General features: G+C 50.6%; 2 protein-coding genes across 2 annotated transcripts; both read left to right on the top strand.

Moving 5' to 3' along the window:
* Positions 1-777: 777 nt before the first annotated feature.
* RPL11 (ribosomal protein L11) lies at positions 778-3,840 on the top strand. The gene is made up of 6 exons (XM_083879321.1): positions 778-826; positions 1,213-1,363; positions 1,694-1,800; positions 2,164-2,295; positions 2,674-2,784; positions 3,765-3,840. The coding sequence occupies exons 1-6, from the start codon at positions 821-823 to the stop codon at positions 3,792-3,794; spliced, it is 537 nt and encodes a 178-aa protein (XP_083735447.1). The 5' UTR covers positions 778-820; the 3' UTR covers positions 3,795-3,840.
* A 3,107-nt stretch (positions 3,841-6,947) lies between these two features.
* On the top strand, positions 6,948-21,123 carry ELOA (elongin A). The gene is made up of 11 exons (XM_083879527.1): positions 6,948-7,055; positions 11,874-11,930; positions 12,549-12,667; positions 13,464-14,676; positions 15,473-15,587; positions 15,933-16,088; positions 16,449-16,546; positions 16,779-16,959; positions 17,913-18,024; positions 18,291-18,442; positions 18,980-21,123. Exons 1-11 carry the CDS (start codon positions 6,984-6,986, stop codon positions 19,039-19,041), a joined length of 2,337 nt encoding a protein of 778 aa, XP_083735653.1. The 5' UTR covers positions 6,948-6,983; the 3' UTR covers positions 19,042-21,123.
* Positions 21,124-21,945: the final 822 nt, after the last annotated feature.

Below are 21,945 nucleotides of genomic sequence, written 5' to 3'. Positions count from 1 at the left end.
CTTCACTCACCTCTGTCCAGCCCCTGGTTCCAAAACCTGCTCCCCTTGGCCCCACACTGGCTGCAGTGCCCTGAGCCTCTGCCTGTGGGAAGGAGCCCTGCAGTATGGACAGATCCCAAACAGGATCCATGGATTGCTGGAAGCTCGCCCAACCTGCAGCTATTTCCAGCAAAGCTGCTCTTGGATGAAGTAAATCCATAATGAAGCAGCAGTGTTAGTTTTTAACTAGAGGCTTTTCACACCCTCTGCGCAGAGACTCCTGACACTTTTTTTCTCTCCTTAATGAGATAAACTGATTATTCATTTATCCTTCATCCCCGCTTAGAAGCAACTGGGGCAAAAAATAATTGATGGCATTACAGAGCTTGGGCTGGCAGCCCTGAGCACAGCTCTGGGGAGGCAGAGAAAAGGGATAAACAGGGAAAGCCTTGATCTGATGCCATCCTTTCTGAGTGTGAGCCTCATTGAAGGCATTTTCTGCTCAGGATGTGGACACTGAAGAGAAGTTTGGACTCCAAAGTGGTGTGAGTTGGGACTTCCCCATTCCCAGAGAAGCTGGGAAGTTCTGCTCCCCCCTGAGTGCATCACATGTTCGAAGTGCTTTTTCCTATCTCAGTTAGTTGTCATTAGTATCATTATTTACCGTTATTCCTGCATTTGACTTTGTTTTCAATGATGAGCATTAATAACATAGGGAGCCATGACAGGCCCGCGGTTGCCATGGCAACCTCGCCCTCCGTCCGCCAGGGGGCGTAGTCACTCGGGGTTCTCCCATAACCCCCCGCGGCCGCGCCGCTCCCGCCTTTTCCCCGCCTCCATCATGGCGGTGAGTGTCGGAGCCGCGGGCCGCGACCGGGCCGAGCCGTCTCCATCCACCGCCATCCGCGCTCGGCGGGGCTCCCCCGTGCGCGGCCCGTGAGGACGAGAGCGGGGAAGGCCGGCGGAAGAGGCGCGGGGGCGGGATGGGCGCGGAGGAGCCGCTGGGGCGCTCCGGGGGAGCGGCTGCCGTGCCAGGCCGCGGCCCGCCCGGTGGTGGCGGTGCCGGGGAAGGGGCCGCGGCGCCGGGGTTGGGGCCCGGCGGGGAGCGGGGCGCGGTGTCCGGCAGCGGAAACCTTTCTCCGGACCCCTGGCGAACCGTCGTGGGGCTGGCGGGGCGAGCGGCGGGCCGTGCCCCGGGCAGCTCCGGTTACCCCCGGTGTGATCTCTCCGCAGCAAGACCAAGGTGAGAAGGAGAACCCGATGCGGGAGCTGCGGATCCGCAAACTCTGCCTCAACATCTGCGTCGGGGAGAGCGGGGATCGGCTCACCCGCGCCGCCAAAGTGCTGGAGCAGCTCACGGGGCAGACCCCCGTGTTCTCCAAAGGTGAGCGGCTGCGGAGGAGCCATGGTTGTTTTCTCCCGCGGGTGCAGCGGCAGCGCGGTTCCCAGGAAAAGTCTCCTTGGCAGAGACGATGTCGGGAGAGCTGCTGGAAAATCGGGGGGGTTAAATATTGAGGGATTCGTGCGCGTTTGTGTCATTTCAGTTCTGTCTCCAAACTCAGGCTGCTGCTCTGCCAACATCCCTTAAAGATGGAGTGTGGGGCTGCCTCGGTTCTTTTTAATTCCCTTGAATTTATTGGGTGTTGGGAAGCTCTGAATCCCCCGGGTGGGAATTTTCTGGTTGTCCTCTAAGTGTAACTGTTGCTGCCTACAGCCCGGTACACGGTGCGATCCTTCGGGATCAGGAGAAACGAGAAAATCGCTGTTCACTGCACGGTTCGTGGGGCCAAAGCGGAGGAGATTCTGGAGAAGGGGTTGAAGGTGAGGATTTGGGGCTGGATCTTTGGTTATGAAAAAATAGCACTTTCCCATTCTGACTGAAGGGGTGTGTGTTCCAAAATGTTGCACCTGATGTAGGTACAGGTCAGATACACGGGATGAAGTGTTTACACTGTTTACTTGGGTGCTGTTTCATCCTTATTTAAGAATTAGTTGGTGCAGCAGCTGATTTCTTTTGGGGTTCTGTCTTAGCTGCTGGGATTTAGGAGCAAGCTGGGGGAGTAATTTTTTTGGGATAAAGACTCAACAGCTTGTGAGTGAATTGGGTGTCTGGTAGCAGTGGGCAGGAGTTTTAATTCTGCTTCCAGTCAGGAACAAAATAGTGACCAAGAACTGATGTTTCAGGTGCGAGAATACGAGTTGAGAAAAAACAACTTCTCAGACACTGGGAACTTTGGCTTTGGAATCCAGGAACACATCGATCTGGGCATCAAATATGATCCTAGTATTGGTATCTACGGCCTGGATTTCTACGTGGTGAGTATTCCCTCTCTTCTGGGCTTCTGGGAAAGCTCCAAAAGGAGCCTAGAACCAGCACTGGCTCCCATGGACTTGCTGCCAAGTGCTGCATGATAGACTTGGATTTTGTTGACATTTTTCTAATCCAAGATTCCGAGAGCTGCCATAAAACCCCTGATTTATGACAGATCTCACAAAGCCTCTTCAGAAACAAATCCTGTTGCTCTAACAGCAACTCCTGGGATAACATTGAAGTGGCAGGGCTGGGTTTGGAGAAGGAGGGAGCAGCAAGGCATCAGTGATGAGGGAATTCCAGGCTTCCCCCATGGAAAACTGTTTAGTTTAAGGAAACAGTAAGTGGCAGAATGAAGCAGTGCTGTTTGGCTCGTTCTGCAGGTGCTGGGCAGGCCAGGATTCAGCATTGCTGACAAGAAACGCAGGACTGGCAACATCGGGGCCAAGCACAGGATTGGGAAGGAGGAAGCCATGCGCTGGTTCCAGCAGAAGGTACAGTCCACCTTGATTTGTGTATCCCAAGAGTTTCCTAGCAAGGAGCAGCAAAATGTCTCATGGAGAGGCTGCAGCAAATCACTGGACAGATCTTAAGTGCTTAAATCATAGATTTTTACTGTCCCAGAGTAGTAGAAGCTGCTATTACTAAGTAGAAACGTTTGAGCACGAGTGCTGTTTGTGCTTTTTTGGAGGTGCTGAACTGAAAGAGCAGCTCCTGGCAGGAGAGCTGGGAGGAATTACCAGCTCTTGTGTAAATGGCTCCCACAGATTTTGGAGGAGCTGCATGTTTGTGGATCCTGAGTGAGGAGGCAGGGTCAGGATTTGTTGAGCTCCAGGCTCAGCTGCCACACTTGGAGGATGGAGATCCACAAATAAAACAAATTCTTGGGCTTATCTGTCCATATAATGAATAATAGGATAATGAATAGGAGCTGCTGAAAGCTGGATTGGAAATCTCAGAGTGGGGACTGCTGATAATTTCTTGGGTTATTTTTTGTTTGGTTGTTTTTTTTGTTGTTGTTGTTTGGTTGGTTGGTTTGGTTTTGTTTGGGTTTTTTTTTTTATATAGAAAGTGTGGACAGTGTGGCTGGACCCCCACAGGTCTCATACCCTGTGCAGGGAGGCCTCCAGCCTGATCCTGCTGAATTCCTGTTTCCCCCATCCTGCCTGGCTGTGTTTAATGGGGCACAGTTACCTTCAGGGCCCAGATTTTGGGGCTGGTCAGAGCAGCCCGTGCAGGGTGTGGCTGCTTGTTTCAGAGAGATGCTGAGCAGATCTCGGTGCTTATCTGAGCACAGCCCCCTTGGACATTCCAGCACAGCACAAAGGCAGTTGGCTGCAGGAGAATTTGTCTCCTATGTCTGTTTTGGCTTGGAATGACTGTGGTGACTCAAGTTTTCTGCACAGCAGCACTACACCTTTACCTGATGGTGATTTCTCACTTGGTTCTTTTTTTTTTTTTTTTCTCCTCACAGTATGATGGCATCATCCTTCCTGGTAAATGAGCAGTTCCTGTTACCAGAGAAGTAAATAAATTTTTCTAACCCTTAAGTTGTGTCATGTGTTTTGTGGGGAGGCTGATGGGAGTGAGGGTCCTTTTCCACTATTATGGTTTGGCTTTATTTCCCCCCCCCCCTTTTTTTTTTTCCAATCCAGTGCTGCAGGCTGGGGAGGAAAGCTCTTCTGTCCTGTTTCTGTGTCTGCATTCCCTACTTAAGCTTTGAGATGGAGGCAGCTCAGGGGACAATTTCCCAGCTCCCAAAGCTTGCAGTGACCTCAAACATCAGTGTGCCTCCTCATCCAGCTTGTCTCACACTCCTGAGCTCAGTGTCCTTCCCTTGCTGACACTCAACCAGTACCATAAAGGGCTGAGGATTTTGAGTGGCTGCTCTGGGGAAATGGGAGCACCCACTGCTCCTGGAGTGACAGCAAGGTGTGTTTCACCTGACTCAGGCACAGCTTTTGAACGTTCCCAAATCCCTTTTGAACCTCCAGTTGGAAACTCAGCAGTGATGTCACCTCCTCTGTGGGAGCTGGGAGCAGCCAGTGGGTGAGGGAACAAATCTGGGGCCAGAAATAGCTGTTCCTGCTCTGCCTCACATGTCTGGGGCTGTTTATTGTTCTTGGCCACAAAGATCAGGTTTCTTGGAACTGAGTAATTGGCTTTTACTGAGTATTTAGCACAGGGAGGGAAGTGGGGCATTAGGAGACTCCAGCAAAAACATGGAGAAGGGAAATTTTGGGAAAAGTCCCTGTCAGGAAAGAGGATTCAAGGCTGGGCTGGAGTGGGAAAGTGGCAGTGCTGGCATGGCTCAGTGTGCCAGGGTGAGCAGAGGGAGCAGGGGTGGCTCAGAAGCCACAGGGATTCAGGAGCAAAGTCCCAGGCACTTGAGCCATCTCTGGAATTGTGGACTTTCACAGGGCTACCCCAATTTACAGCACTAAGAGCTCATCTCTCACAGTGTTCTAAAACTGGGGCCCAAATGCTGCTCTCTCCCTGAGTTTGGATGTGAAATGGTTTCTGACACCAGCTCAGGACTGGGAAAAGGAACTGGCATTTGTCCTTTCAGAGCAACAACACTTGGATGTTTCCAAACACACATTTTGTCCAGACTATCTGCTCCTCAGAAAAAATTGCATTTTCGGCTGGATTTGAAATGAAGACACAGGTTAAATATTGGAATTTCCCAGGAAAATATAATATTTTTCCAGGTTTTCTCCCCAGATCACTCAGACCTCCCTCTCCTTGAAATACAGCACTGCCAGAGCCTCCTTGCTGCCAAGAAGGAAATTGTTCTGCGATAAAACAGATCTTCACACAAATACAGGGGAAGTTTTGGATTGATATCCCTGGGATCCTGCCTGTCCCCTCTGGGCACCTTTGACAGACTCCCAACTCCAAGCAAATGTTTTGTGTTATTCCAAAGTCTGGCTGTGGGAGGGTACAGTGACCTTTATTACCTGCACTTAACCTAAAATGGGACATTATTGCTGCTCCTGATAGAAATGTCACTGCAGCAACCTGGAAGGGCTATTTTTCATACAGATTAATCCTGGCTGCTGAAATCTAGAAAGTTGGAGTGGTTTAAAGAGATTTTAAAGGGCCCAGACAGAAGGGAGGCGAGGCAGCAAGGGAAGCTTTTTTTCTGGCTGTTTAAATTTCTCTTAAAAGGCAATCATTGTCCTCACATCCTTTCAGTGCTGCTAATCCCAGCCCTGATTACTGAGCCAACAGCAGAGCAGGGTAACACTGCCTTCAGAAAGTTGTGGTCAAGCTTATTTTCTTTCATACCTAACCAGACAGAGTCCCTCTCCTTTTCCTGCTGAGAGTCTGAGTCACAGCCAACTCCCAGCTAGCCTGGAAAACTACCTGGGCACTGCAGCTCCAGGCACTCTTGTGCTGTTAATAATTCCTCCAGCCCCATTTTAGAAAGTAACAAAGGCTTTCCCCTCATTTTCCATTATTCAGCAGCTCCTGGCCCCACACAAGATCTCTGCTGATCCTGCCAGGTGTGTCCTGGCTCTCCGTGACTCACCCACAGGCTGAGGTTGCTCTTACTTTGCTCTCAGACAGGTTTGTCCAGGATTTGCAGGTTGAGGCACAGAGACCCTCAACCTTCCCCATACAACTCCTTCCTCCTCTCCCTCTGCCAGCCAGATGACTGCTCTTATCACTTCTACACTTCCAGCAGCCTTTTGGGGTGATGTGAGGTCAGCTGCCCTCACCATGTCCCAGGGGGACAGAAAGGGCTGGACTCAGGCCCAGACTCAGCTGAGACACAGCACTGCAAGAACGTCCTCGCTGCCAGCAATCCCAAAGAAAAGCAGCCATTGGGAGGGAACAGGAATAGGTCTGGAGTGATATTGCCTCAGGAAAAAAAATGTCTCCGGTTCCAGGCTCCTCAGGCCAAGAAAGCCAAGGAGCTGCTGGAGTGGTTCTAAAAGAGGGAACAGAGATGGTTAAAGGACTGGAGCATCTCCCTGATGAGGAGAGACTGTGGGAACTGGGCCAGGTCAGTCTGGAGAAGGAAATTTGAGAGTGGATCCCTTCAATCCATACAAGGGTGTCAGAGGATGGTGCCAAACTCCATTCAGTGGTGCCCAGTGACAGGATGAGGAGCAACGACCATGAACTAAACCACCAGTTCCACCTCAACGTGAGGAAGAACTTCTTTCCATGAGGGTGGCAGAGCCCTGGAACAGCTGCCCAGAGAGGGCTGGAGTCTCCCTCTGTGGGGACATCCCAAACCCAACCGGACGAGTTCCTGTGTCACCTACTCCAGGTTTGACAGGGGGTTGAACTGGACGATCTCCAGAGGTCCCCTCCAGCCGCAGCTCTTCTGGCATTCTGTGACAGCCCATCCTGAGAGCGGAGCAAGAAACTACTTGACAGCCCGGCGGCGGCCGCGCTCCCCTCAGGGCGGCCCTGCCAGCACTCAAGATGGCGCCGCCCAGCGCTGCTGCCAGTTCCCAACATGGCCCCCGCCCTGCCAGCACTCAAGATGGCGCCGCCCAGCGCCGCTGCCAGCCCCCAGCATGGCCCCGCCCTCTGCCCGCACCCGCCATGGCCGAGGCCGCGCTGCGGCGCTTCCGCTTCCTGCCCGCAGCCAAGATGGCGGCGGCGGCGGGGCAGCGCCGTGGGCCCGGCGGCCGCTGAAGCCGCTTCCGCCGCCGCCGGCTCTCCAGCAGTAAAAATGGCGGAGTCGGTGCTGGAAGTTGTGGGCCGGCTCCAGGCTCGGCTGGCGGGCAGCGCCGAGCCCAAGAAGGTGATGGGGGCTGCCTCAGCCCGCCGGGGCCCCAGCGGTGGGGACGGGGGTCGGGAGTGCGCGGGGCAGGGCCTCCCTCCGCCAGGGCTTCCCCTGCGTGGAACTCCGTGCCCGGCCGGGGCCGCGGTGCGCGGGGTGAGACGTGCGGGCTGCCCGGGGCTTGTTCCCGGCTCGCAGGCTCTGGGGGTCTCTTTGCGGCCGGCGGGTGTCCTTTGTGGGGTCCCCCCGTGGCAGTGGTGGACGGGCGTCCCTTTTTAGGGTCCCCCCGTGGCAGGCTTCGGGTGGTGGCAGGGGTCCCATGGCAGGTCCTCCCGCGACAGTGGCAGCCAGGGGTCCCTTTTGGGGTCCCCCTTGGGCAGTGGCAGCCAGGGGTCCCTTTTGGCGTCCCCCTTGGGCAGTGGCAGCCAGGGGTCCCTTTTGGGGTCCCCCTTGGGCAGTGGCAGCCAGGGGTCCCTTTTGGGATCTCCCGTGGCAGTGGCGGGCAGGAGTCCCTTTTGGGGTCCCCGTTGGCAGGGCTGGGGCCCGGCCGGGCACACGGGCAGCGGAGAACTCGCCGGAAGAGTCTTGCCCTGGTGACGTGTTCGGTGGCGGTGCCGTGTGAGCCCACGCAGGGAGGCACCGCCGCGGGGCTGGGGGGGACGCGGCTCCCGGTCCGCAGCTGACTCCTGTCGCCTCCGTTCCCTCTGGCCTTGGGGCATTTGCTGGGCTCTTCTTGCTCCTCTCCAAGAAGGAATGTGCCCGCTGCCAACATGTTCTGCCCGTGGTGCTGCCCCGACCTGCCTTGGGCTCGCCGTGTTCGGTGATATTCGGCTGGTGACAGTGACCGTCCTACTGGGAACCAGCGTTCAGAGCTGGTTTTTCTAGTGAAATTTGGAATTATGGTTGAACTTGGGCATGCTGTTACTCCGTTCTCCAGTTTGAAAGGGGGAGCATCTGTTGAGAGTACTCACACGTGTTCGGTTCAAGTTTAGTGTGATTCAGGTGAAAGAGGAGACAGGCAGGGCTGTGCAGCTGCTCCGTGCTGGGCTATCTCTGTTTCACTGAGACTAACACCTGCAGGACTCGCTTCCCAAGATCTCCCACCACCGAGGAAGAGGAGAGGATGCTCGAGTGCTGACCCTTTGAAATGGGAGCCCCTGTAGGAGCTCCAGCCTGGCTGGGGGTGATGCAATGGGATCTGGTTACTCTTCTCACCCTCTCAGCCAGGACCAGAGCAGGGTTTAACTGGTGGAGCCCCAAATGGAGCTGAGGAACTGCCAAGGAGTCAGTTCCAGGGGCTCTGAGCTTCATGGTGCTGAGACCATGGGCAAAACTTCAAATATTGTTTGAGTGGTCTGTGCACAGACAATTAGTGCTGCTGTTCCCTGACCCTTGTGTGAGTTCAGGGCAAGAACTGCTGGTGTTTCTGGAGCACTGCAAGTCTCAGGGCAGTGTTTGCACAGCCCGACTCTTTCTCCAGTGACCTCGTGGTGCAAAGTCGTTTCTTGCTCCACTGTTCCTGGGCGGTTTTGCAAGGGCAGGCAGAGAAGGTAAAGCAAGGTAATGACTTGAAAACCTGTTTTCTTACCCAGCAGAAAGGTCCTGTGACCTATATTCTTTATTTCTGATACTTTTCCACTTGTCCTTGAAGCATTAGTGGTTTAAAGCCTGAATTTAGTTGCCATTGCATTGTCTTGATAGGTCTTGGGAGGACCTTCCTGTTGAAGAAATTTTACCCTGTCAGCAGGACAAATCCACAGCATCCCTGGGTGCTGCCCACCCTTAACGCCATTTCCAGCCCTCACTATTCTTGCCTGGTCCTTTCAAAATATTTTATCAGGAATGTGAAAGAATAATATTTGCCCAGTATCATGTACAACTCACTGCCCTGCTGAAAGGTGTAAAGTGTTGTTATTACTGGTTTCGGGTGAAATTTGGGCTGCTGGCAGGGAACAGTGCAAATGAAATCTTGGACGGTGCTGTCATGGTTTGGAAAAAGTCCCTTTTTTTCCAGCAGAGGAGGTACAAGCTCTGCTCCAGGGCTATGGGAAGAAAGAGGAGAAGGAAAACATGAGCAAGAGCATCTTCACGGAGGCGAAGCAGCTGGGCTGTGCTGGAGCAATTTGATATTAGTGTGTGTTTTTTGTGTCGTAACAGTCTGGCTGCCTTCTTTCAGAAAAAGGAAACAATCCACCCATGTCCAACAGAACTTGATTGGAGCTGGAACTCGGGAAAGGTTTTATGGGTTGTGTCTTGATTGACCGAAGCCCTGCCCTGGGGTGCTTTACAAGAGCTGTGTGGTGTGTGTCTCACTGGACACGAGCCTGGTGTTTTTTGTCTCCCACCTGGTCACCTTTTCCTCGCAGGATTTGTATGATCATGATTATTTCTAAGATGAGCTGCCAGATTTCGAATCCCAGGATTGTTACAGGTTGGAAAAGACCTCCAGAACTGAGTCCAACCTTTGACTGAACCTTCCATATCAACTGAGTTCCACATTAAGTTGTTTCTTGAACACATCCAAAGATGGGGACTCCACCATCTCCTTCCAATGCCTGACCACCTTTCTGTGGAGAAATTCCTCCTGTTGTCCAAAATTCTTCCTGATGTTCCTTTAAGCCTCACTGGGATGGACTCCATCAGCTCGTGCCCAAAGGAAATAAAGTTTACTATGAGTTTTTAAGCCCCACTGCATCAAAGTTGTCTCACTTGGTGCATCTCATGCACAAGGACCTGTGTTCCACGGAGGAACCGACTGCAGTGGCTATGGAATAACTCAGCTCCTCGTGAGACGTGTTCTGGATCAAGTGTGTGGCTCCCCTGGTCTCCGACCACACTGAGAACAGCTTTCCCATTGAGAACAGCACTTCTCTTCCTGGAATTAGCCCTGAAGGCAACAAATAACTAAAGAGCAAACAGAACTGTGGGAGATGCAACAGTGGGGTGTAGCTAGAAAATATTTAGGGATACCAGAATGAGTTCTCCTTTGGTTCTTACTCTCACAGTGGGATTTTGTAAGCTCTGAAAAGACCTTTCTTGGAATTTAATTTGCTCACAGAGATGCTGTTGCTTTAATATTGTCCTGGTTTACTCTTTCTCTATTGAGTATAAAAATCCATCCTTCTTTTCCTTCCCCTCTGTCCCCTCTGCACAAAGTCCAAACTCCTTTATTACCAATCCCAGAAGGATTTTGGCCTTCCCAGAGGGATCCTGACCCCTGAAACTGTGACAGGCACGCCGAGGAGAGGCAGCAAAGTTGAGCTCCGTCTCTGCTCCCTTTGGTTTGATGACTTCAGTTGCCAGTGCACTTGTTGAGCACCTGTACTGGCAAGGCAACAGTAGCCACTCTTGGTATCAGTGTTTCACTCTTCTAAACCAAGAAAACCGAAACCTTCTGTCACAGTTATTAGGTCCCAAATAGAAAGGGGTGGTTTCTAGTGAACAGAAGTTGTGGTTTTGCTGAAGTCAGAGGAACCCTTCTCTGGGTGTCGAGGAGTGTTTCCTCTTTGAAAGCAAGAGCACTCCTCAAATAGGTTAAAGGAACTCACTTCCCTCCGCAGGAAGGAAACCTGCAAACCTGTCTGATCCTTGCACGGTGGCCGTGGGGGTGATTGGGTGTCAGCTTAGGCTGACAGTGCTGATTTGAGCACGAGCACAGTGCTTTAAAGAGATCTTCTGGATCAGGGGCAGCCCTTTGTATGGCATATAGCATAGGAGTGCTGAGCACAGCCAGGGCTGTATAGGGGCTATAATAATGGGAATGCTGATGAGGCTGGACTGTGGCTATAGCTGAGCTGTGGGAAATGATGTGAGGGGCAACAGTGCTGTCAGACGTGTTCTACCATGTACTCTAGCTACAGAGCCAACAGACATTGTGGTGAGGCCATGTCCCAAACCACCTGGGTGCCAGAGGTACAGGAACATCCCCTTCACTTAGAATCCCACAGTAATTAGGGTTGGAAAAGACTTCCAGGATCATCGAGTCCAACCTGTGGCCAATCCCTGCCTTGTCAACCAGCCCAGAGCCCCATGACTGCTCAATCCTTCAATACCTCCAGGAATGGTGACTCCACCACCTCCCTGGGCAGTCCATTCCTGTGCCTGGCCACCTTTTCCTGAAGAAATTTCTCCTGGTGTCCAACCTGAACCTCCTCTGGTGCAGCTTCAGGCTGTTTCTTCTTGCCAAACTCCTCCAGCTCCTTGTTGGAGAGGGCTCCTTGTCCTACCCTGTCCCATGGAGCAGGTGGAGATGCTGGCAGAGCCTTGCCTGGGGTGTGTGGAGGAAAAAACACTTCCCTGGTGTTTGGTGAAGGGAAAAGAGTGGAGCAAGAGAGAGGGAATTTGGAAGGAATCAGGGATTTAGCACCTGACTGAAGAGAGCCTGTCAGCAGTGGAGATACAGGTTCCCCTCTTAGGTCTTTAGGAGCATCTAGAAATCTTCCTTACCCTTTTTATTTTGGTTTGTTCCCACCCCTCTTGCCAAGGGGTGTGATTCCACCACCACCTTCTGAGAGTTACAGGCTCCCAAGTCCTTTCTTCCTCTTGCTGCGTGTTTCTGTTCCCAGTGCTTTAAGCCAGATTTAAGTTGCAGTCCCGTGTGAAGCAAACATTAGTATTTGAGTGTGTTACAAGATTTTACAAGGTGGGTTCTTGTGGGCAGAGACAAGATTTTTTTGCAGTTGGCCCCCGTGTTCAGCTTTTTTGGAGCGAGACAGCAGCTTGTCAGTCACTTGGATCTTCCTAATGAGCTCTCAGACAGTGCAGCATTTTTCTTCCTCCCTAATCCCTGTTTGTGGTTCCGTGTGACAACTCTGAACGCTTCTCCTCTTGTTTCCACAGCTGCTGAAGAGTCTGAAGAGGCTGTCAGAGTTACCCATCACAGTTGACATTCTCGTGGTAAGAGCTGTGAAATCTCTGGGGCTTTTCATGGTGTCTGTAGAGTCTTGGGGAGAGCTGTTTTCCATGGAAGTGCTGCTTTCCCTGGAACAGGGTGTGTTGCCTTGGCCACCTGCTACAGCCCAGTGACATGGGTGTGATTGTGATAAGGTTCTGGAACTGCCAAGCACGGGAAAGGAGCGTGCCAAAGCAGGTGGGAAGCCATGGAGGACAGTTTGTCACGCTTGGTTCTCCCAAAAGCTTAACACCTGACTGGGATGTGAGAGTTGGAGCAGATCCCAGCAATAACAAATCAGCAGGAAATGAGGAAGTGCTAATCCTTACAGTTTTTAATGGCTTCTGTCTTCAAACTTGCCAGCTCTCATGGTAAATACTGACTTGGGTTATTAATATGAATAATTAGTGTTTGACTAAGGTAGAATTAACTCTTTGATTTACATGTAGTGAGTGATATAAAGCAGCTGAAAACATAACAAAAGTGATATCTTTGCTGTTAGATGAGGGAACTTTCTCCTTCGCAGCAGTAGGGAGTGTGTTGATTTCATTGACTCTTTAGGGAGTTCAGCAGGGGTGAGAATTCCTGTTTTGCTAAGATGGATTCATGGCTCTCCCCTGAAGGAGACAGGAGTTGGGAAGACTGTGAACAGCCTGAGGAAACATGAGCTTGTGGGAGACTTTGCCAAGGACCTCGTGGCCAGGTGGAAGAAGCTGGTGCCCGTGGCCCAAGAGGCAGAGCGGTGAGTGAGCCCCATGGATGAGCTTTGGGAATGTTTTTTCAGTGGAGATTTCAAACCTCTCTGGCCAAGGCTCTGGAAAAACTTGTAAAACCAATACGTGAACTCTGCCTGGGGGTTTTGCCTTGTTTTGGCAGAAACTTCTTGCCTTTGCTGGCTCTGAAGCATTGGGATGATGACAGCTGCAGTTTCATGTGGAAGTTGGGGCCAACTTTCAAGAATCTGCAGTTTGATTAAGAGATTAACAGGAGATGCCAAAAAAAGTACCCTTAATAAAGCAAAAGATGCAATCTGCTTGCTTCCCATTTTATGATTGTGAAGACAGGAAGTTCTAGGTCCAAGCAATTTGAAAAAATGCTTTTATGAGCCAGAATCCTATGGAAACTGGAAGTTATTGCTAGCAGGCATGTGGCAGTAACAAAGCTGTGTTGAACCCAGCAGAGATCAAATAGATTTGAGTGATAATGGCCCAATTATTAATGGAAATTTAAAGGAGTGGTATTCCCATGTGTTGAACTGGGGGACATTTCCCACAGCATCATACAACCAGGAGTGTGTAGGCACAAAGAAGGTTATGTCTCTAGTCCTAATAAAAGTGCTTCATCAATTCTTGCACTAGAAATGCAGTTTTTAAATCCCTGGTTGTTGCTGTTCCTTAGAGATTTAGTGTGATTTTTGCCACAAAGCTACCAAATCCAGCCTTGGTCTTCTGTGAGAGGTGTTCCAGCCCAGGGGATGGCTATTTTCATTCATGTTGGGCAGTATTAATCTAACTCTTTTTGGTTTCTTCTCCCTTCAGAAATAACCTGGACTCTGAAGACCGTGACTACGAGAGGAGCAGCTCAAGCAAAAGGCATCAGGAATCCTCCCTCAGAGAGGATGAGGAGGCTGATCAGGATTACTCAGAACCCTTCCAGCCTTCTTGCAGCCAGTCCTATAGCCCAGATCATAGGGAAAAGAAGTCCAAAAGGTATCCTAGGCCTGAGAGAGCCCACGAGACTTACGGCTATAGCAGCCACCAGGGGAAGGGTTGGGGCAGGTCCTCCCCGGTGCTCTCTTCAGACCAGGAGTACTCGGACTGTGGACAAGCTGTGTCACCTGAGCCCAGCGAGAGCCCTCAGGATGTGGACACAGACCCTTATGCCTCTGAGGAGCAGGAAGAACCAGCACTATTCCATCGGAAAGCCACTAAAGGCCACAGCTTCCAGGAGAAGCTGGGGGTGGGCCGGGAGCGCGGCTCCGGCGATTTCTGCGACAAAGGGAACGCCGGTCGGAGCAAAGAGCACAAGTCCTCGCACAAGAAGCAGCAACTTGATGGCAGAGGGGATGACAGGACCTCTGCCTTCAGCCCAGAGAGGTTGCACAAGGCTTCTTTTAAAGAGCAGCTCCGAGAATCTCCTGTGGCAGCAGCCAGCAAGGAGAAGCAGAGGACGTCAGAGGGCACTAAAAAGGAGAAGAATCGGGAGAGCGGCACCTCCAGGAAGGAGAAGTCGCACTCGTCGCTGCACTCAGAGGAATCTTTGGACAACCATGTCAAGAAGCAAAAGCACCGGGACTCTGAGAAGAGCAAATTGGAAAAGTCCAAGCAGAGCCTGGAGAGCTCTAACTCAGAGAAACGGAAAGCTGAGAGTGACTCAGGCAACAGGATCAAGGAAAAGAGGGGATCTGGGAGCTTAAAGTCATCGGAGGGGAAGCGCAAAGTCTCTGATGTGGACAAAAAATCAGTGTTTTTTTCCTCAAATTCTGGGGAGGGGGAAGCAGAGGATGAGTTTGAACAACCTACGATGTCGTTTGAGTCATATCTCAGCTATGACCAGCCCCAGAAAAAGAAAAAGAAAGTGGTCAAATCCTCGGCTGGGTCAGCTGGGGACAAAGACCGAGGGCACAGCAAACAGAACGGATCCAAAGCCAGTACTAACAGCTCAAGCTCCAGTCAGAAGAGTCCAAGCCACAAGAGAACAAGTGAGAAAAAGGCAGAGAAGAAACCCCCAGAGCCTCCTAAACCAAAGAGGGTAAGGTTTGCTAAAAAAGCAGAGTGTCTGTGGATGTGAGCTTAGAATCCAGCCCAGTTTGCAGTGCATCTCTTGTTAACAAGATTCCCATGTCTCCCCTCTCAAGTATTTATGCTTCTCTAAAATGGACCTTTTTTAGTGTCCAGAAATGGGAGAACTGGTGGTACAAGGCAGCTCATTCCAGAACACAAACCTTCTTTTGTGAAAGCCTGGAAAATGAGCAATATTTCTGTACAGATCCTTTGTCACATGTGTGCCAGGGTTTGGTGTATAAATAGGGACTAATATGTAAAATATTTACTGTTTTACCTTTTTACCCAACTTTGAAACATTTGGCTCTTCACAAAGTGATTTTTATAAGATTTAACAGCATTTTAAATCCTGCTTTGCCATTCATTCTAGTAAGTGCTTCCTAAAACTCAGTATCAAAGTTTTCAGTTGCCCTCAGTTTCTGAGGTTCTCTTCTCCTCCACCAGTGCAAAGTTTTTTGCAGGAAGAGAAGAGGCAGAACTGGCAAATGAGTGTTTGAGATCAGGGAAATGCTTCTACTTGTCCTGAACAGGTTAAAAACATGGATGGCTCTTTGTGGAAGGTGCTGAATTATTCAGATCCCAAATTTCATCTTCTTCCTATTGGCAGTCACACCCTGAGGATGTTCCCTAGGCACATTGAGCAGCATTGAGTGGTTTATTCAAAATAAGCAAAAAGCCCCACAGTTCAATGCTGTTTGTACACTGGTGGAATGTCACATTTTGCTGTGTTTCTGTCTTATTCCATGTACATTCTCTTCTTCCAGATAATTTTAGATGTGGTACCGACGTTACCAGACATCCCCCTGCCCCCCATCCAGGCCAATTATCGTCCTCTTCCCTCAATTGAGTCCATCACCTGCTCCCAGACAAAAAGGAAAGGTATGTTGGGCAGGAAAATGGGTTTGGAATGAGCCAGATTGTGGGAGAGAGCAGGAGTGGATGCTGGCTGGGTTCAGCCAAGGGCAGAGGTTTCAGACAAAAAAGCAGCTGCTTCCCACATGCTCCATCAGAAATGAGAAGAATCCTTCACTGATGCTTCTTTAGGGCTCAGGCTTTGGACTTGCCCTTCCTGAACTTGCTCTGCAAGTCTCTTGGAGAAGACTTTGCCCATAAGGTCACTTATGGGGATTTCAATTTGTGCCTCCTACAAAGGAGGCACAATTTATCAGGACAGGCTCTTTCTTTTCTCTCTCCCCTCCTCACTCCAAGCGTTTCCCTCCACAGCAGTGTCCTCGCCAGTGGAGGAGAGCGAAGCGGGTTTCACAGGCCGAAGGTTAAATTCCAAAATGCAGGTGTACTCTGGCTCCAAAACTGCCTACCTCCCAAAGATGATGTCCCTGTACCAGCAGTGTATCAGGGTCCTCAGTAACAACATCGACTGTAAGTACCTTTCCTTGTCTCAGAGTCATTGTGCACTGAAATTTTGGCAAACTTGGTGCAGATCCCAGCAGTTCCTGCCTTGCTACAAATATGGGATAAATCCCACTGGAAGTCCAGGTGCTGCAGGGATCAGCACTCAGGATGATTTCAAGCAGTGCTAAAGCACTGGAAATTGTGGGAAATGGAGATATTTCTTAACTTGGAGATATTGATGTCTCTGAGGTTCCTTTCTCCTGCCATCATCCTGTGGGGTGTTGTGCAACACCACAATTTTTCCACTGTGTTTCAAGATGTCAAGCCCTTTCTGTGGCAAGAAAGGAGCAGGATAATGAATACCCTGTGCTTCTTGCTTCTCTCTAGCAATCTATGAAGTGGGTGGTGTCCCTTTCTCTGTGCTGGAGCCGGTATTGGAGAGGTGCACCCCGGAGCAGCTGTATCGCATCGAGGAGTGCAACCATGTGAGTGCCTTGGCCTGGGAGAAGGGATGTGATATGCAGGGCTGTCCTCACCTGCAAGAGCAGAATAGCAAACAAAGCATTTTCTTTGCAAGAGGTGGCTTTTGCTAGTCCTTTTGCAAGAGGTGGCTTTGCTGCACGCGAATGGAATTCCCATGATACTAAGCTGGTGCCAAGGGAAAAAGGGGACTGGAAGAGTCAGGAGAGATCCCAGCTCTATGTGGGTTTGCTTCAGGTGCTGGTGGAGGACACGGATCAGCTGTGGCACAACCACTGCCTGCGAGACTTCAAGAACGAGAAGCCTGAGGAGTTCGAGTCGTGGCGGGAGATGTACCTGCGGCTGCACGACGCACGCGAGCAGCGCCTGCTCATGCTGGCCCGCAACATCGGCTCTGCCCACGCCAACAAACCCAAAGGTGGGGCTGAGGGAGGCCATCTGTGTCCAACTGTGCCCAGTTCTGGGCCCCTCAGTTTAGGAAGGACATTGAGATGCTTGAACGTGTCCAGAGGAGGGCAACAAAGCTGGTGAGGGGCTTGGAAAACAAGCCATATGAGGAATGACTGAGGGAGCTGGGGTTGTGTAGCCTGGAAAAAAGGAGACTCAGAGGTGACCTGATCACTTTCTATAACTTCCCGAAGAGTGGTTGTAGACAGCTGGGGATTGGTCTCTTTCTCCAGGCAGCAACTGACAGAACAAGAGGACAGTCTTAAACTGCGTCAAGGGAAATATAGGTTGGATATTAGGAAGAAGTTTTTCATGGAAACAGTGATTAAATACTGGAATAGTCTGCCTGGGGAGGTGGTGGAGTCACCATCCCTGGATGTGTTTAAAAAGAGACTGGATGTGGCACTCGATGCCATGATCTAGTTGAGGTGTTAGGGCTGGGTTGGACTCAATAATCTTGAAGGTCTCTTCCAACCTACATGTTCTGTGATTTGGCCTTAAAACCAGTCCAGTTTAGGAGCTGTTTAGCTCTGTGTGCTTGGCTTTGCTTTGTGGTTTAACGGTGTCTTGTTTTCATCTGTGGTGGTGTTGATGCAGCTCATTATTTTACAGCAATGATGAGTAGGCTCCTGTTTCTTCATGTGCCTTCTCCATGCTGGCATGGAAGAGAACCAGGCTGGGGGGAACATTCCTGGTTTTGGGGTGAACATAGTGAGAACTGCTGAGCTGACCAGTCTGATTTCTCACTGCGAGAGGTTCAGACCTTAGGAAGGAGTCTGTCACTGTTTCTTTGGCATGGATGGATTGGGAAGAGGTGGATGAACTGTCAGTAGTAACACTGAACTGTCAGTAGTAAGACAAGCAGTGAGGAGCTCCTTTATAGCCAACTGGTTGTAAGTGATGTTTCCCTCTGGCCTCTTGCAGGGAGAGTAGCCAAGATGGCATTTGTGAATTCTGCAGCGAAGCCCCCTCGGGATGTACGGAGGAGACAGGAGAAGTTTGGAACTGGAGGCCCTCTTCTGCCAGAGAAGACCAAGTGAGTGTTTCTCTGTAGCACTTGCTGCTCAGGACCTTCTGCCAGCTGCTCCCTGAAGCTCAGGAAAGGATACTGTGTGTCTGGGAGCTCCTTTTGCAGGGAAACTTGTAACTGTAATCACCTGTTTTCTGCTGGGAAGCACTGGGTCACTGTTGGTTCCACTTTGTATCAGCCTTGATGTTGTTACAAAAGTGGCTTGTGTCTGTAGGATTGCCTCAAACCACGATGAACCCTTTATGGAAATGCCTGTCCTGTGTCTGTTGCAGAATAAAACCAGTCCCGTACCCACCCAGCAAAAGCCACGCTCGGGCCAGTGACGAGCAGTCCTACGATGGGCCCAGCACCAGCAGTGCCCACTCGGTCCCATCTTCAGGTAGCACCTTCTCTTCCTACGACCCCAGGAAACCCCCTGTGAAGAGTAAGTACAACCTGCAGACATCCCTGTGGTCTCTTAAAGCTTCTCCTTCACTAACAGCTGCTTCTGCTGTGGGGGAATTCCAGGCTGTGCAGGAGGGTTGATGTTGGTATCTCTCCTCTTTCTAAGGAATCTGTGCAAACTTGTTGCATGAGGAACAGTGAAGGGAAACATCTGATTCAGCTGCTCAGAGCTGACTGTATCAACCTGTCCTTGTCCTGATGGTACCAGTGAGGCAGAACCTCTGCTTTTGCCCTCCTGCTGCCCTGTGTGTGTCCAGCTGTTGGGAATTGGAGTGCAGCTCTCTCGAGAAGGAAGCAGGGAGGGTTTAACCAGGGATCTGTGTTGGCGCAGTGCAGAAAGCAGTGGCTTCTCCTCAGTCTGTGACCTGAAAACTCTGATGGGCCCTGCTCAAACACTTGTGTCTGCCAGGGCTGCAGCTTTCAGCTGCTCTCAGCTCTTCCATCTGTCACTTTTGCTTTCATGTGGGGGCTTTTTTGTTTGATTTAGTGGTGGGTTTTTTTTCTTTCTCTTTTGCAGAAATTGCACCAATGATGGCAAAGACTATCAAAGCTTTCAAAAACAGGTTCTCTCGGAGATAAGTTTGCAGAGCTGAGCTGGGCCTTTCTCTCTTGTGGAGGAGTGGCACTGAAGGGGGAGAAGGTACCCAAACAACCCTTCCTTATCTTTGAACTCTTTGGAGGCTGCAGCTGCTGGGAGAAGCTTCGATCTGCACAAGATGACGGCACAGTATTTTATCTTTTATTCTGGTCCCTTTCTCAGTGTCAAGCCCCCTTCTTTTACCCCCCTGTCCTCAACATTCTGTTTCTGGCTTTGTCATCCATTGAAAGAAGGGTGTACAGAATCTCCTGACACAGGAAAATGTGAAATCTTGGCACCTGCTGAGAGTGGAAGATCCAGAGACTTATTTACTATTTAACCTCTTAATAAATTATAAAATGGTTTTAATTAATATTTTGCCCCTCTACCCTGCTGTATTATTTATGTTGCTCCCCATAGTCTCTCTCTCTTCCCAACCCAGTCCCAGGGTCAGCCTTGGTGACTCGAGCTGGAATCCATCTGAGTGGACACTGGGTGTCACAGGAGCCTTTCCTGTGATCTGGCACCTGCTGGGCCCAAAGTCTCACCTGGAGACTCTGGGACAGGTAGGACCAGTGGCCCAGCCACTTGTCAGTCCTTTGGCAAGTGCATCCAGCCCTGAGGCTTTGCTCCCTGCTCGTGTGTGTCAATAAAATCTGAGCTCTTGACCTTCTCTGTGCTGTTGCTGTAGATCCTGTACAGGTGCTTTTGTGGTCCTGCAGGGATGCCAAGAGCCTTTGGGGACGTTTCCTCTGCTGCTGTTGTCTTCTGCTGGCTACTGGGAATAAAACTGCCAGGGATTTGGGAGAAGTTTTACTGTGCACCAAGTCAGATTTTAACTTTTTATCTGGAGGGAGATAGGGAACTTTGCAATGGGAAACAGTTTTTAAGTATCAGTGAAGGCATCATTTGCCTCTTTTAGTGGGAAAAGGAAATACTTCTGTCTTGTTCTCTGTGTGGAATTGCAAAGGATTTATTTCCAGTTGGGAAGCTGGTGCCTAAATCCTGTCTTTTCCCTGTACATTTTGCTCTGTCCCCTCTTTGGAAAAATCCGAGGATTTTGGTCTTTGAACCTGAAACCACTTGAATGAGGTTGGAGGGAAGTGAGCAATGGAATGTGGCTGCTGTAACATGTGTGTGTCCTTCAGAGCAGGAGCTCCAAAGGCTCTCTCGTACCTGGTGTGTGAGGAGCTGGAGCTCAGGAAGGAGAAGGTGCTGGATGAGGCTGCTGGGTGTGCCAGGTAGTGCCCTGGAGCTCCTGGAGAGGTTGGAGCCCTGCTGAGGGTGTGAGGATGGCAGCTGGGCTCGCCAGAGCTGGACACAGCCAGGAGTTGTGCTGTGCTGTTGGGAAGGTTTCTTGTGGGGTGTGTCTGGGGAAGGTTTCTGCTTGTGTTTTGTCTGCCCCAAAGGGAACCCCAGGGGTGGCGCAAGCAGAGGATGGGGTTGGGGAGACCCCAGAGCTCGTGGCCTCTCTGGGAGGGCTCTGGGGTCCAACTGGGTCGGAGAGGGGAGGGATTCTCCTGTTCCAAGCCATATTTGCTGCCCTAGGACTTTGCTGTCTGGGTGGAAAAGATGCTAGTAGTGGATGCTGTTGTTGTTGGCAGCTCCTGAGAAGCTCTGCTGCTGGCTTTCCGTGGCTGCCAAATCCCAAACCGGTGGAGTTGTCTGTGTGCACTGACCGGGGGAAACCTTGCTGTGAAGGGTCCTCCCTGGAGGGCTCTAGAAAAATCCCTGTTTTGCTTCTGGTTTCTGTTTGTTCTGTTTTTTGTGTGGTTTTTTTTTTTTTGTTTTGTTTTGTTTTTTTTTTTCCCTCCTTTAAATGAAATGTCTTTCTTTGAAACCATTCTGAACACGTCTCCTGTTTATTTGGTCTGTTATTTGTTTAGTTTGAAATTCTTGGAAAAATGTTCTCAGACTCTCATGTGCTGTAAGTTTGTTACAGTCCCAGATGCTTTAATGTTACCGTGCAGCATTTCAGTGTGTGTTGTGCTGTAAAATAATGGCTCCTTACTCTCCTGCGTTTTTTGCTGTATTTAATTTTGCTGTATTTTTAATTAGATAACAATATATTCTCTTCTGCTGACCATTGTGCTACTGTTTATTTCTCCTCTGTACTTGGGGTAGGGGCAGAGGGGAGGGAAGCAGAGCCTGGCATCATGTTCAGACACGATGGAGCTTTGAGCAAAGGATCTGGGCACTGCCCAAGAACGACTCTGGGCACTGCTAAACTGCTAATGAATTGATATCATAGCTCCACACTCAGCTGTGGGTGTGGCCCAAGCGTTGCTGTTTTGGGGAGATGCTCTTTCCCTCTCAGAGCAGCTGCTTTGCTCCAGGCTTTGCCAGCTGTGTCCGTGTTCTGTTTGTGGCATTGCAGGGAGGTGACACTGGAGTGACTCTGCTCCCTCAGGGGCGATGCCAACCCTTGGCCCTTCCCTTCCATTTGCTCAGACACTAAATCCAGCCTGGGGAGAGGTGGGCACCGACCCTCAGCTGGGAGCAGAGCAGGGATGTTTCCCTGGGGACACACTACGCAAAGTCTGGGATCAAAGTGCTCCTTCCTGTGACACTTGTGCAGTTGTTCTGTGCTCCACCACACACTGAAGGATGGAGCAGAGCTGCCTCTTCCCCCCTCCCACCCCATCCCTGTAGGATGAGTAAGAGGAGGAGGAGGGAGGAGGGGGAGTGACTTGGACTCGTATTTGTATTTTGGTCCCAAACTGTGTGTATATACAATTTTCTATGTTCCTTTTTTTGTGGTAACTAAGATGAATATTTTAATTAGATAAGTTATATGAAAAAGAGGAGAATCATGTCTCAATAAAAGCCAAACACTGGACCGTGGCTGCTCGTTTTTTCCTAACACTAACAACGAATGTTAAACACACCATTAGGAAACTCCGTGG

Source organism: Zosterops lateralis, assembly GCF_965231275.1.
Source record: "Zosterops lateralis genome assembly, chromosome: 28".
In the NCBI taxonomy this organism is placed as follows: domain Eukaryota; kingdom Metazoa; phylum Chordata; class Aves; order Passeriformes; family Zosteropidae; genus Zosterops; species Zosterops lateralis.
This window is presented reverse-complemented; position numbering and strand designations above follow the sequence as displayed.